Source organism: Phaethon aethereus (genome assembly GCF_964289735.1).
Source record: "Phaethon aethereus genome assembly, chromosome: 16".
NCBI classification, from domain to species: Eukaryota; Metazoa; Chordata; class Aves; order Phaethontiformes; family Phaethontidae; genus Phaethon; species Phaethon aethereus.
This window is the reverse complement of record NC_138592.1, coordinates 5,063,208-5,079,322: the sequence shown is the minus strand read 5'-3', so window position 1 is coordinate 5,079,322 and position 16,115 is coordinate 5,063,208. Positions and strand designations below refer to the sequence as shown.

General features: G+C 39.3%; 1 protein-coding gene across 1 annotated transcript in view; it reads left to right on the top strand.

The window, feature by feature from the left end:
• The window catches only part of PHACTR3 (phosphatase and actin regulator 3), a 110,922-nt gene extending 99,225 nt beyond the window's left edge, over positions 1-11,697 (top strand). The window contains exons 9-12 of the mRNA XM_082007317.1: positions 4,336-4,391; positions 8,651-8,712; positions 9,530-9,670; positions 11,446-11,697. Coding sequence (XP_081863443.1) covers positions 4,336-4,391; positions 8,651-8,712; positions 9,530-9,670; positions 11,446-11,556 — 370 coding nt within the window. The 3' untranslated portion in view covers positions 11,557-11,697. The remainder of the gene's footprint in view (positions 1-4,335; positions 4,392-8,650; positions 8,713-9,529; positions 9,671-11,445) is intronic.
• The last annotated feature ends 4,418 nt before the right edge of the window (positions 11,698-16,115 follow it).

Here is a 16,115-nt window from a genome sequence, read left to right as displayed (position 1 = left end):
TGCTTTAGCATTATGAGAAAATATTCAGATTTTAATCTCTATCTTAACTTGGAGCATCACTGACACATGTACAGCAAACTGCCTGAAGCCTTGCCAGTTCAGCTCCACTTCTGCTCTTGGCATCCCTTGGTTTAAGCTAATAGGGAAGCAAATTCCTGGAGGTAAATTCTTAATGTGAGATCATGGCAACATCAATGACAGTCCATGCATTTACACCATGGGGTATCCAAACAGATCTGAACAGAGATGGGACTTGTCTGTAAGTTACCTGAGAGTTTTCAGGAAAGCTTTCAAGACCCTTCCAGAAATGGCTGGCTCTGTGGAGGTGCTCAGAGGGAGCATTCCAGCCTCAGCAGACAGTGCAAAACATACCAAAAAAAAATAGTAATACCCAAACCTAGATTTTAATATTGCCCAAGAACACAGCAGCATTAATTGTATGATTTTCCCAAAAGCAAGAAATAGATATCTAAATTTAAATCGGCTGAAAACAAACCATTACTATGGCACAAGAGAAGTGGCGCACTATGTTAGAACTCACAGTGGAGTCTACAATCACCTCACTGAGTCTCCAGGTGAAAAAACAATACCGACAGAAAGCACGGGACTCACGTGTCCACATTGCAGCAGCACTGGAACCTCACGCCCGCCTCAGACCCTCAGGTGGCTCCTACCAGCAGAGCTGCAGAGCAGTATGGCACCCGGGCTGGGTGCAGGCCGGCCCCAGGTGGAGTCCTGCAGCCGCCCACGCTCAGGTGCAGGAGCTTTGCTGAAGGCACAGGAAACAAGCCAGGACTGCACTTTGCTGAAAGGGCCCGCAGCTGTGTAATACAAAATCCTCTCTGTGCAAATCTTGTGGAGATCACCCACAGTCCACTGGGGGTTCAATTTTTAGCCTTCACAAAAGCTCCTTCATGGCATGTGCCTGCTTCATCCTCTGGGATCACACAGCAGCTCCCCTGCTGATGTAATTTGCTGATAATCATTATTCTGCTGGAGTTTATTTCCTTTAAACATAGGAGATATGAGTATCCCCTCTCTAGAGCCTTTGTCTCTCAGCATCTGCTTCCTGGCCTGCACTCCCTAACAACAGTGTGAGAAGAGCCGGCCGCCATTTCCCCAGGCCATTTCCCTGAGGCGTAGTGGTGTTTCCGAGGCCATGGCACTGCCTCCCCACAGGGCCGGACAGCCTGCTTCTGAGGAAACACACGAAGCTCAACGCAGAGGGCATGTTTTCTGGTTCCGTCAGTGGCAGCAGTATTTAATATTTTAACAGCTTGGGAGAAAAAAGAATAATCCTACAAATAAATATGCAAAATAGAGCGCTCGTTGCTCAGGAGGGCACATGCAGACCCACGGTGCCAGGAGAACAGCTCACCCAAGCAGAGGCACAAACTCCTCTGGAACAATTTCTTTCCTAAAAACTCCCTTCCAGAGGGACATGCTCTGTCGCAGAGGTAACCTGCAGCACCCCTCGTGCTACGCCGAGCCGCTGACCTGGCCGGAGCCCTCAGAAGTGTTTGTCCTTATCTTCCCCTGGGCCCGGCTGCAGACGAGTTTTAATGGAACTCGGCAGTATTGGGGGGACTATGAGTCTCCTGCTGAGGAAGGAGGGATGATCCTCCCACCATGGGGGGATGAAGCAGCTTCCTCCATCCTCCCAAAGCAGGTGAGCGACTCGGGCAGAATGGACTCCGCTCGCACAGTAAATACCCGCAGCAGCACCTAGTTTCTTGCTGTGGCGGACGATCAGGCATGGCGGTGTGCTCTGCGAGCCGGCACGCTCCTCTCCAGGCGCGGAAAAGACCCTCCTGCAGAAACTGCGTCTCACGTCCTGCTTTACTCCGGCACAGCTCGGCAGGGACACGTGCCCCCCCGGGCCTCGCGTCGGCAGCCCTTGGTGGAGGCATCCGGAGTCCCTCACCCTTGCCCAACGCGTGCCGTTTCCCCTCGCCCGGAGCCCAGCCACCATGCGGCACAGCTCTCACAGCGGAGAAGGCAAAGGGGTTTCTGGGCAGACAGAGGCTTCTTGTGAACCGAAAAAATGATGTAACAGAAACAAAATGTCCCTACACCTTGATAGCAACAATGTCAGTAGCGTTGCCACTTCTCATTTGGTCATGTCTCTGGCTGTATTTGGTGTTTTCACCCTATCCCCAGCTTCCCGAAATCCTGTTAGAATTTTCTTTTGAAGAAAAGCCCGCTTCTAGTTTCGTGGCTATGACAAAAAGCTTGGAAGTGTGCCCCATATCTCTGAAAAACTCGGGGGGAAAAGAAATGCAACACCCTCCCGTGCGTATATATGCCTGTGTATATCTGCGCCTTTTCCTTCTGTTGTGGGTTAAGCTGAGCGTGTGCACTGAAATATGTTGTTGTCTCTGAGCATCTACCGTGTATTTATCAAAGCCAAAAGAGAAACAGGGTTTTAAATAATTAACCATCACACACGTTGCAACTATATATATAAATATACAGAGCATCCACATACATATACATTCTCATACTGCTTTAATAATTTCTGTTAGTCTTTTAATCCCCCAGTTTAAAAGGGGCCTCTGAAATCTAATGTACAGATCCTGGGAGAATCTATAAATCTCGCAGGGAAGGGCTGTAATTAAGAATGGCTTGAGAGGGGCATGTAAGCAGCAGGTCGGGTGGACCTTTCATTTGCAGATAAGCTCTCTAAGTCATTCTTCCCTGATTTATATTATAAAATGCCCATTAATCTCTTTCAAACAAAACCTAGCCAGAGTTGTATCATTTCTGAGACACAGGGAAATGAGGGAGGAGGAAAGAGTCTAAAAGTAACAGGAATTAAAACTACATGTTTAAAGCCTTTAGTAGGGCATTTCCGCATCATTGCTGTTTCACTATCTGACTTACTACCCCAAACAGAAATCCACAGACCAGCAGAAAAACCTTAGGTGATACAAAATGTTAGGTAGGAAGAATGAGTTAGGTTGTAGGTGTTTCTAAGCACAAGAGCTCATCATTTAAGTTTTCTGTTGGTGTGAAAATGGTATGGGAGTTGTGATGCCTCCCTGTTGCCAAAGGTGAGAGCTTACACAGGGATCTCAGGGAAATTAATTAAAAAAGGATAAGGAGTTGCATTCATACTTTGTGCTGTTGGTCTGATAACATATGAATACGGAGCTGATTTTGAAGGTATATTGGGTAAGGCTTACAAAACAGATAGAGATTAGAATCAGGTACTTCTACCGGTTCTTCTACAGTCTGTTAACAGTTACTTAATTTTTGTATCTCTTGTACATTTGATTCAATGTAGATCTTGTTATAGCCTCACTTTATAATCATTCCTTTATTTCCCATACACATTGGGGGGGATAACTACTGCAGCAGTGGTTTGCAGTGTGGTCCCTGCTATGAGTATTTCTTTGTCTCTGTAACTTCATCTCTGGCTTGGCAACATCTGCTGGAGAGGAGACGATCAGAATCCTTAACGTTGCCAGAACGCAGGCCAGAAAGCATCATAAACTCTTTCTGATCTGCTTGCTGGATTATTACTTGAAAGCTAGCAACTGCAGCATGTGTGTGTGTGTGCCTAAGGGAGGGGTTTGATTACCTGAGATCCTCTGCAGATACTAGCAGTGGCTCGTGGGGAAGTCTCATTTAGTATGCAGAATAAAATCGCTATGGCACTGATCATATGATCTGAAGACTCAATCCTGAAGCAGCACTACTGAAAAGGGGAGGTGAAACTGCATAAGACACTCCGTTCAGACAGCGGGAGGCTGTGAGCAGCACACGAATTTTATTCAGCAGGCAGGAGGAGAGCTGCTGGATTGGTCTGTTAGACGCGTAGTCGGGAAACCACAGGAAAGCTTTATTTCTGGCAAGTCTGCATTTTTATCAGGATGCACCACTGGTGTTACTAGAAAAAGGGAAGCCTGCTGCTATGTGAGGTTAAGAGGTAGAGGCAGTGATAGCTACAGAAGAGCCCTGTGAAAGTCATTTGATAACCACCTTAAATACTCCCTTCAAGAGTGAATTTAACTGTGGGAGAGCACTGGTTCCAGCTGACTGACTGGAAAGTATGGTGAAAAGGATGCACGTTCTGAGGAAGCATTGCACTGACAGCAGAGCACACTAGAGGAGAACTTCTACCTGCATTGCTGACATTTGGGAAAAATAATATAAGAAAGCATTCTGGTGCCAGGATTCTTGGTTGTTTTGTTCTTTTTTTTTTTTCCCTGAGTCCTGGAGAGGGATTTTGTAGTCCCCTCCCTGGGGAAAACACCAACCAGAACTCAGAATACTGAAGACTTTGCAAAGAACAGGCATGGTACAAAATGTGATTTTGGTGTTTTTCCGCAGGCGACTCAGCCAAAGACCTGCTGTTGAGGAGCTAGAAAGAAGAAATATACTTAAACGTGAGTATTTTTTTCCTAAAGCATTTTATATGTGTCTGTTTAAACCAGTGATTGCATTTCTAGAACATATTATTTTTAAATAGACAAATTCATTCACTGAGATTATTTTCTGTACCTAAAAGTTTTAATTTTTCGCATGTCCTGGGTTTCAAATACTGCAGGAATAAGAATTTACAACTTGATAAAGGCACACAATTTAGTACAGAAACAAATAACTTGTTCAAATTTAGGCTTTCAAATAATTTTCATTCTGATTATGCTGTTATGGGTGTCTAAGAAGGGAAGACAATTTTAGTGTCACCCAGTGCAATGAGAATTGGCCTGTCATTTTTCAAGACATGGACTATCATGGCAAACTGTACACTCAGTACCACCAAGGCTAAAGAGGAATGGACAAAGCACACTTGCAGAGGTGTGATTTTCCTAGCAAGTACATTTGTTTGTATCATTAGAGACCTTCCCAAAGACAAGTCAAAGAAAGATCATTCTGAGATATTAGAGTTATTAGAGAGACCATTCCAGGCCTGTTACAGATGCTGCCCAGGGGAATGTTCTCAACATCTCTGAAATACACACAAGGCAGAAAATTGCAACTTTTTTCCTAAAGATTGGTGTTCTGTCCTGGGGATCAAACAAGTGATGAACATAATCCCTTCCCTTACGAGTGCTGGGAATCCTCTAAGTTAGAGGAGGTGAGAGAGAGCTTTGAAATTGTCCAATAGGTCTCAGATGGGAGAAAGGGAGAGGCCATCTGCTTGAAGGAAACGTATATTGCTTCTGTTATTTTCATGGTCTATTTAGTGTTGAAAGACAAAAACCAGAATGATGTGAACAATAGTTTGTTTCTCATTAAACAAGCATAAAACATAAAGCCACCTAAGTTTATGTCATACAAGCAATGCTGCCTATGCTATTTAATTAATATTTAATTATTAATGTGATTTTAATTTGCTAGGGAAAAAGTTATCTACATTTTGTTACCTAAAATTTAATGTATCAGAATTTCTTAGTAGTTCATAGAAAAAAAACCTTCTGCTCTTGCCATTGAAGTTATTAGGGATTTCACTTCAGTTTTAACACAAAGGAATTCCATAGTCAACTCATATTTATCAGTATTTTCAGTACTGTTCCAATGCATACATCCCACCTGGTAAAATTAGATGTGTCTAACGTGCATAACTAAATGAGAAACAGGATACAATGCATACTTTGCAAATGTGAATGGATGAACTCGGCTTAACTTCACCTGTCATCTACCACAAGAGACAAGAAAAAGCATTAACCCAAGATTCTGAAATATGTGGGGACAGATTTTCAAAAGTCAGTACCTAAGATCTCTGAAAATGTTTCTTTGGGTTTTCGCTGGCTAAGGAAGAGCTGATCTCTACTGAAAGAATCTATTCCTTTATGTTTACTTTTTGAAGTGTGCTGGTTACATCCTTAATCAGGGTTAAACTGACCAGCTTTAATAATAAAAAAGTTTGAATACATTCATATAATGAGCTTAGAGAGAGATAAAGCAGAAAGAAGATAAAGCAGAATTAAAGATATTTCCTGAATGCCAGATAAACATACTGGTCTAGATTTGTATCTCATTTAAAGAGCTCCCAGCATGGAGCAAATGTATTGACTTCAGTTCAGTGACTCAGGCTTTATACAGGTTCAGCTGAGATCAGAACCATTTCTATTTTATTTACCTCTTCCATTATACAAAAAGCTAGGTATCTTGTAAAGAGCTAAGGTCATCACGTAGCTGTGTCAGGTGTAATCTTCAAAGGCTGGACAGATGCAACAGCTCTAGTCTCAGTTTTGAGTGAATTTGGAAATTAGTAAAGTCTCCTTTTATTAGCAGGGATATCAAGATTCTTGTTATGGACTTTAAAAACACCTGGATTGGGTCCGACATGCAAAGCTGTAGCAGTATACATGCCCTTCAGTGAAATCGCTACAACCTCCTCCAGGTTGTGAGGGTTTGTGCAGTTGAGTCCTAAGTTTCCTAACATCTTTGATATTCATAATGTATCCCGCTAATGGAAGCAATGCTACCTCCAAAGCTGTTTTAAGGACTAATAATTCACATTTGCACAACTCCGTCAAAATGAGAAGCATATTGCAAGTGCCTAAGTGCAACTACTATGTTATTTTAAAACAAATCTCAGTAAGATTAAAAAAAGTGACTTCTCTCCCTTAGGGAGATATTTCTGACATAAAAGTAATACTTAAAAAGCAAACTTAAAGCCAACACTTTCTTACAATTTTGTTGATGCTCTAAGTCCTTTACTTTAACTATAGAAGCACTGCTGGTTTACCACAAAGCATGAAAAGCACATGAACTAAAATCACAGCCCAGGTGTTCACATGTGTTCTTCCTGTATTCACCAGAAGGCTGACATTCACATTCAAGAAGGCAGCGTCTCTTAAATCACACTGTACAATCCCGGCTTCATTCTTAACACCAGGAATTGTTTTAGTGTCACGTGCAGCTAAGAGTTTCCTGAATAACTCACAGAGCAGCAAAATGAATTACGGTACTGCACATGCCACTTCAGAACTGGGAGCATCTCTCTGCTGAGATTGATAAAACCAGCCCTCACTAATGAGTGCATCCAAGTGTAGGCAGAGTGATGTTAATGGGAAAACCTCTCCGGTTTGTCTCTGTAGAAACACCCGAGTTTTATAATGCCCTTGCTAGCATTTCCTGTCAAATCTTGTTTTATTTTTTCTGAAAGAACTATTTCTTGTATTTCTTGAAGCTGTGAATAAGCACTGAGCCTGAGTGAATGTTTCATAGAAATGGGTCACTATACATGTTTAGTGTATTTGGAAAAACATTTTCTGATCAGAAATGTAGATTTGTGGATTTTCCTTAGGAATTCTCTCAGTGCATATCACAGTCATATCTTAGAAAGGCATTACACCATACAAAATGCTCTTCTTTTAGTAAAAATACATATAGAGGAATATCTACTCTAAAAGGGGTGAATTAAAACTGAATGAAGCATATTAGTACCATGCAGGTATCTCTACATCATAGAATACACACTACTTTTTAAAGCCTGTTCTCTTCTTAAACATTCCAGACTTAAATAGCTGCTCATCCCTGACAGAGCACTAATTTAGCTGTCCTATTCTCTTTTAAATTTGTGTGCCTTGCCACCGAATTGTAATATAGCACTTTCTAGCATTTTAGATTAATTTGACTTGCATTTCTACTACAGCCAGTTATGGCTATGCACTACTATGTTATTTTAAACAGATACTTAGCATTGCATTCCAGTGTAATCTAATGAGCATAAAAATAAGGGAGAATAATACTTCATTACTAAAAATATAATTTTCAAAACTCATCTGCAGTGCTAGTGGTTTTTTGAGGCACATTAAAAATCATGTGTGTGCTTTAACACTGGAAATACCTATTGCGAGTGGTGTAATAGACTTCACAGTAGTATCTACCCTTCCCAGAATGGTTAAGGATTTTTCTCTCTGTCTTCAGCTTTGTTCAGGTCATAGGCTCTCGCCTTAATTTAGTAACAGATAGTACTAGAAATAGAAACGCCATTAAGTCATTTCCCAAGGCAAGGGATATATTTCACCCAGTGTTACAGCACTCTATTTTTAGACCCAGTGTGTAGGAGTTATCATGGCTTGAATGTTAATAGGCACAACACACAAAAGCAAGCTAGCTTAGGTTAGAATGGAACGCTACAAAAGAAAACCCATGAGGATAAAGAGGTTGTAAAGTCAGCAGCATATCCTGAATAGCAGAGGAAAAAAGCACGCAAGTCGAAGATAACTATTGTGGCAGTGTGATCATCTCAAGCTGTAGCTGAGAATAAGGTTATACAGGAAAGAGCATACTTTCCCTGAAGCTACTGCAATGTCTTTTCAGCATCTACAGCAACGTACGGCTCAAGCAACATGGAGAATTAAAAATGATGGTTAACTATGGTATATTTTGATTTTCCTTCTAAAGTTTACACAGTTGAAGAGTTGGTGTGGCTGCTGTTGTTTTATTAAACCTCCTTGGAATTGGGAGTTTAGAGTACAGGAAGAGCTCGCATTGGCACCAGTACGTTGTCCTTACAGAGAGGTAGCTCTATGTTCTAATAGAGAACCAGAGAGATGTACTGAACTAAGTAAACATACAGCTAAGAACCAGCTACTAATTTTTGTGTGCTCTCATTTTCATTGCCTGGAACTTTGGAAACTAGTGATCCCCCTTATGAGGAAAGTAATCTTTTTTTATGTATTCGCTGCAGAACGAAATGATCAAACAGAACAGGAAGAAAGAAGGGAAATCAAACAGAGACTGACAAGAAAGGTAAAATCTTGCAATACTCCCTATTAGTTTTTAGAAATTAAGCAAAGCTAATATAACATCAACCGGTGATAGAGGTCATTATTACACAAAACCTCCCTTGATATACATCCTCCTCAGCAGCGTCTGAGATAGTGGTATCTAGTAACATGAATTATAAAAATATCTACCTTATCTCAGCTACGTGAGACTTGGTAGGATATTTACATATAAACTTTAAATCAGAAAATGTGTATGTGCTTGCACAGTGCATATTTTGCAACTATAATGCTAGAAAAGGGCTACTTCATTCTTTGTAGCAATCAGTAGCAGAGCTGACTCCCTGCTGAGCACCAGGTGTGCTCCCACAATAAATTTATCTTTGCATTTAAGGTGTTCTCAGAATCAGAACTAGATCTTGTTATTGTTCTGTTCCTAGGAATCCCTGCTGGCATTATAAACCAAACATGCCAATAACTTGTTAAAGCCAAATAGAAATTCTTACAATGGGTCCAGTCCTGAAAACCTTATACAGACAGTCTGACGTTGACTGTCTTTACATATTGTAAATGCATTTTATCAATATCCAGGCTAAAATATTTTCCTCTTTTGTCCATTACAAAGACACTGTGCTGTAGCCCACAACTCCATTTAAACCATTATTACTCTCCTAAAAATCCTCTGAAGGATTGATATTTCCCTGGAATTTCCAAGGGTTGGGTTTTTTCCCCCATATACATAAATGCACACTAAGCTAAGATGAGAAGCAGAAAATGTTGCACATTTAATTGATGTGTTTGTTTTTAACACTGGTTTTATTTTACAAAACTATTTAATACAGCTTAATCAGAGACCTACAGTTGATGAACTAAGAGACAGAAAAATCCTGATTCGATTCAGTGATTATGTGGAAGTGGCAAAAGCACAGGACTACGACAGGCGAGCAGATAAACCGTGGACAAGACTATCAGCAGCAGATAAGGTACTGAGATAATTAAAATTACAGATTACTGCTTTCAACTTACTTTGTCTATAACGATACATCAGATTCTGCAAAGATATTTAACCTCTGGGACACTTAATCTCTGTAAATGTTACCATTATTTTTTATGCTGAAACTATACTGACCAATGCATAGTGTCATAAAAAATGCTATTTATAAAAATGCCTATTTAGTACTGTAAAAGCTTCTACCCAGCCCATCAATTCATAGGGGAAAAAAGAAAAAAAAGTGGCTACAATCTTTCTTAATGCTTTAGGGATGCAACTCAAAAACATTTCCAGCCAATGCAATATTAACATTTATCCTCAGAGTGGAAGTTTTGTCCCAAACATGCAAATATCCTCCACTGTGTTTCTAAATATGCAAATATTTCCTTTCCTGTTTCCTATGAATGCTCAAGGAGTCACTTGATCCCACATTTTCACAAGCATAAACAAACACTCGTTTTTATTCCATCCCATACCTGCCACATAGCTGATTTACATCCTAATTTAATTTTCACACTTAGGTGCTCGAGTAGTAAGAAAAGTAGTTCAGCATGGTCCCAGATAGAACAGTTGCTGAGTAAGTTTTGAAGTTTCAGGGCTGCAGCAAGCAGAATGAGTAGGGATGCTGAGATAATTACTGGGTAAAATGGCAAATACAGGACTGTTACCTACTGCTTTGTTCTGAGATACAGCGATCAAACACTTCATTCTTCATTCCAGTGCCTCCCTAGTACAACGTGTAATAAATGGTTTGAGAGGACTCATACAGAAAAGGAACGTATTTCTACTACGGTAGTTGTTCTCCTGAGCTCACTAAAATGGTGAATGGGCTATTGTATATTAATCAATGGACTAATGATTTTGTACTGGGTATGTATTAAAATTGGGCTTTTCCTAGTTTTACTGTTTTTATATTGTTAACTAGGCAGGTTTATAAGCTAAAAAGAAAGTGACAGAGTGCAGCTGCATATACTGGTGGCATGTGTCAGGAATTCAGGGTCAGGAATTTGACCATTGCATTTGTGGCTGAAAACCTTCTCTTTCAGAGTAGACAAATACATTGTTTTTCCTCATTTTTCTTTTAATAAGCAAAATCTTTGATATAAAACATGAACATGGGTACAAGCCTCATAATTTTAGGGAGCTAAACTACAAAGCACCAAATATATAAGAGTCTGTGAAAGCACCAGTATGTTCCGGTTCACTCGCAGCTGCCATTTAAACAAAATAATGCTCTCGCTTTTATAGTCTGGAATTTCATTGTATTAAGCACCAGAAGAGAACGTTTTTCTTCACTTACGACTGTGCAATCCTACGGATACAGGTGATAACACAGCCTGGACTGGTACTTGGAAGTTGTGATAAGGCAAACTCTGATTTTTATTTTAAAAAATGACACACATTGAAATTCCATGAAAGTCAGTGGACCAGCTGATCAATTTCTCAGCAACTTCTCTTATTCTTTAATAAATTTAAACTGGAATCTTATTAAATGTGAGACAATAAGAACAGTGGTTTTGTTCTCCTGTCAGAATTGCTTCTAGACAGAAGTGACCCTTGTCAGCAATCAGTAATGAATGCTAAGAAGTATTGTGTCACCAATCTATATAACCTACATATTCAGCATCTCTACTGGCAGTATGCTTTGCTATGCCCAATACGTATTATTTCTACTTTAGAAAACTGTTCCGCTTTGCAAAGCTGGAATTTTACAATGCTTATAAATACAAAATAATTTGTTAACCACCTTCTATTTTCAATTCCTAGGCAGCAATTCGGAAAGAGCTAAATGAATACAAAAGTAATGAAATGGAGGTACATGCATCAAGCAAACATTTGACGAGGTCAGTTTTCCAGCTATTTATTTCCATTCCCTGATAAAAACCAGTCTGCTTGAGTCCCGAATCTGTACATTTTGCTCTTACATGCTGGATGTGGGAGAAGACTATGCAAAGGAAGCTTTATTTTAAAAAGAACATGGAAGTGTTTCTCTTCCTGTTCAGAACCTGGCTTTTCTGATTTTTTTTTCTTTAATAAGCATGTACTGAGAAGCCCTCAGCTCTTCTCCAGAGTATCACTTCGCTTGTATTCTTTGCACTTAAGATTGAAAAGCTATGACAAAACATTTAATCTAGGGTATAACATAGGAAAAAAAAGTGTTTTTTTTTAAGGAGATGAACAACTTAATACCCTATATAAAATTTCTGTAATTAAATGTACTTGTATGCAGCCTTATTATCACAAACACTGCAACTTCTCTGCTAAGAAATATAAAATTACAAGACATATATCATGGCCGTAAGTAATGGATTTCTTCTAATGGACTCAGCCTGTCATTTCAGTACCACTTGAATGTCAGTCCAGCTGCTATTGGAAGCAGCGCGACCCCCAAAGCACACTTAATGGCAGTCCAGCAGTGGCCAGGATTGATAACTGGTTTGGATCCTTGTCACTCCCAGAGTGCCTGGGTCAGTGTCAACCCAGTCAATCTAGTGCTTGCTTCCTGTGCCAGCACTGATGACAGGTTAACATGCATGAAAACATTAATTTCCCTTTTCCAAGTGGGGAAAAAATGTGAGAGAGGCTGATTCCACAGCCATTGTTACTTGCAAAATGACCTTGTTATAGTTAGAAAAAATTTAAATAGCTATCAGTTATTTTCTACAATTACTATTAGATCTCGAGCAAGTCCAATTGCTCTTAAGACAAACTTCTAGGAGTTGCTGGGAGCACAGTGTACTCTTGCCCTGTCTGTAAGCATTCTCAGGCGTGCTTGCTGCTAAAATAAGTTGCCTAACACTGTACTAAGGAACTTGGTGTGCAGTCTCGCATGCTGGAAGGCTCACTTCAGCAGCGCCTGGGCCCATGTTTCCATGCTTTTTTCTGAACTCAGAATGGAGCTTAACTGAGCTTTGGATGTTCAATGAAAAGATGATCTAGGCAAATACACTTGAGTCATAAATGCAATGTACAGTGACCTAAATGCTGTATTTATATAATTCTAGACCATTCATGCAATTGTTAGGGCCCTTTTAACATTCCAGGACTCAGACTCAACATCTATGGCGAGACATCACTGTGTTGATAGAATGAAATATAGTGGGGAAAAAATGGGATGGCTGCAGTTTTAAGTCTGAAAGTGAGATATACCTTCTCTAACTGAAGCTACCTGGGGAGTTTAAATAGGTTATAAAGATATATTTTGAAATTTGTTCAGGATATTAGGAGTAAACAGACTTACAATATACAATTAGTGCTAAGGCATTACAAATGATTGGGACTTTAATTATGTCTCTCAGCCAAAAGAACAAGTCTACAGAGCAAGATTATATTTATTCCAGACAGACTGAGACTGTGTACATTAAACCAACAGTATGGCCTCGTATTTTCTGAAGCACCAGCTCAACATCGCTTAACCCTTACAAAATAACAAGATCACTGCACAATAAAGAATATTACTACCAATGACAAACTGTGGCTTAATTCCTAAAAGAAAAAAAAAAAAATCAACCCCATGCTTATATTTCCATTTGCACTCCCAAATAACTGTAAACTGGTTAGACTGGGCCCTGAGGGCTGCCAGTGCACCACGGTCATGTCATACGTGTGGAATTATGTTGGTGAAAATTTAAACTTAAAGTCACTAATTGTCTTCAATACTGGTGCTGTACCTTTAAACAGAATGAATATTCTTTTTAAGAAAAAAAAATTGTTAATCTAACATAGAATTTTTAAAAATTCTATTTCTTTTATTTCTGAGTAATTTGAAAAATGTCTTATTTCTCCTAGATTTCACAGGCCATAGAAATTTTCTTCTGAGAAGAATCTGTCTTTACTTTTTGATATTGCTGCTGAACACACATCAGGGAATATATAAGTCTTTCCCTAAAGTTCAGTCCAGGATACCTTGATGTTTATGTGAAAGGAGGACTCTGCAGATGAAGTCTCTGCAGCACTTACATAGAGAAAGAAACACCAGAGATGTACTTCGCTCTGAAGTCAGAAGAGCAATGGCCTGTGGAGTGGGATGATCTGTTGAAAAAGGCTGAAGTAAAGCTACTTGAAAGCACCTACTACTCTCCTTTAACTCTTGTTTTAAACTGTTTTGCAGTCTATCTTGGAAAAGGAGATGTTGTGCATGTACAGGCTTTACCATTCCAAGGCCTCTGACATAAATGGACATGACACACTGTCATTCGGTATTATGTTGACAAGACATTTTGAACTTACCACAATTGGTTTGTAAAACACTTAAGTTCATGTTCTAAAAACTAATTTAATGTATTATAATTTCATTCTTTTTTATATAATGTCTAACAGAATCACAGCTGCAAGCATTTTTGATTCCTGTTACTTTTGTTCTTTAATTAAATGACTACTTATTGCAGGAAATCAACACGTTTCCTAAAGCTCTTTTTTTCCCCAGGGACAGTTGGGAAGGGAAGAGATTACAATTATTATGCACCAGATCATATCACTTCTTTATCAACAAAGTCTTTGAAAAGATGATCTTAACTAAGGATTTCCATCTTGTGGAATATCAATGTTTTGGACCAGATCCTAACCAGCATAACATGATTGTCATTCTACACTAGTTAAGGTTCTGTCACTCTAAAGACAGACAATTAAGTTCACTGTTATTGTCACTCAAAATTACTATACTGGACAAACACAGATACAAAAGTAAGAATGTACTTTGATATTTAGGAAACAAATTATTTTAACGCTTACTTGACACTAAGAGGAAAAAAGTTACTAAATGCTAATAACAAAGCAAATGGAACTGGTTGAGAAAAATGTAAAGCCAGACATTCTAATAATGCTTGACATCTAGAAGCATCTGAAAATTCTACTCAAAATACTACTAAAAGGAAGAACTTAAGAAAAAAATAAATAATACACTGATAGCTGGAAAGCATCCCTGACGAGACAGCAACAAAATGGCACACGCACAAGACAAAAATTTCTCTACAAGAGTCTTAAATGCTATGCTTTTAGGAAGTCAATGTTAAAGATTTAAAAAAGACGCTCTTGATCTTGTAGCTTTGTTGAGATGATCTCCATGAAGCATGAAAATAATAGAGAAAATAAGGTATGTAAAATTGTCTGTAAAGACTACTACTACTAGAATTGCTGCAAGATGGTGAATAGAATCAATGCAAACAGCGGGTCGACTAACTTTCAATTCTCTTCTGCTGATCACTGTGGGGATGAAAAACACAAATATGGTGCTATTTTTTTGCATAAACTAACATTTAAGAATGGAGGTTTTTTGAATTTCAAACAACGCCTGTGAGCTGTATTACTAATGTGACTTAACCATCTTGTAGTTATGCAGCAATACGCTTTGCTTCTTCCCCATGTTCTCAGCTGCCATTCCATCACAAGCATCCCAGCCTTCTTTCTGCTTTGGTCTGGTAAGAGACAGAAGGCTGTGACTACTTCAGAGCCACACGTGATCACTGTCAGCTAATTACTGTCAGCTTACTGGCGGGCAAGTCCGTATCACGTTGTCTGGCGACTGCATGCATTCACTGGGCTCGGGTACTGCTGGGACTCGGGTGGTAGCCACTGAAGGCGTGCTTAGCTTTTGTGTCACTTTTTCCCAATGGAGAAAAGAAACAGGCCTTCAGTACACAATTCCAATCACTTCATTTAGGTGCCTGCTTTGAACAACCCCTGGGCTTTCCCATACACAAACTAAAAAACCCAAAAGCAATCTCCCTATGCTGACCTTTCCCTTTGTGCATACTCCCTCATGATATGCTTCACATTTTTACGTTCGTCAGATGTGATTGTACCTGCTCAAATTTTTTAGAAGTTAATGGGGTGAGGTAAAGACTGATAGGTGGACAGTAAAATTTTATAATTCTATTATATCATGAGTCCTCTTACTTTTTCAATATGTACTCACTTGAAGAAAAGAACTTGTGCCTTGATGTGCACTTTTTAAAACCTTGTACAGTTAAGAGAAAAATACTGTTTCATATACAGCTAAAATTCAATTAGACCGGGGTGGTGGTGGGGGAAATCTTTAACATCTCATGAGGTCCATCTAGTGGAGATGACAATGATCACAGGCTTGAAAACTAACAGAACCCCCACAAAAATCAGCTCAGAAAAATTAGAAAAGCATGAAGTACACTTACACAGATGGGATGAGTGGACCAAATTATTTACTGGCAATTTCAATATAATAATTCCCAGAGACACCACAGCCCTATGTTTTTAAATTAATTCAGAAGAAATATATTCAATTTGCAACTATTTCTGTTTACAGTAAACCATTTCCCATCAATGAAGTCTAAGAAAACCAATTACTCTGCATTCTACTCTCAGTGCACATTGGATAGAAATCTGTCACACCCATTTCTGATCTAAGAAGTTGTTTTTTTAAAGATGGTATGTTCAATAAGGATAAAAGCAATCTTTTTCAT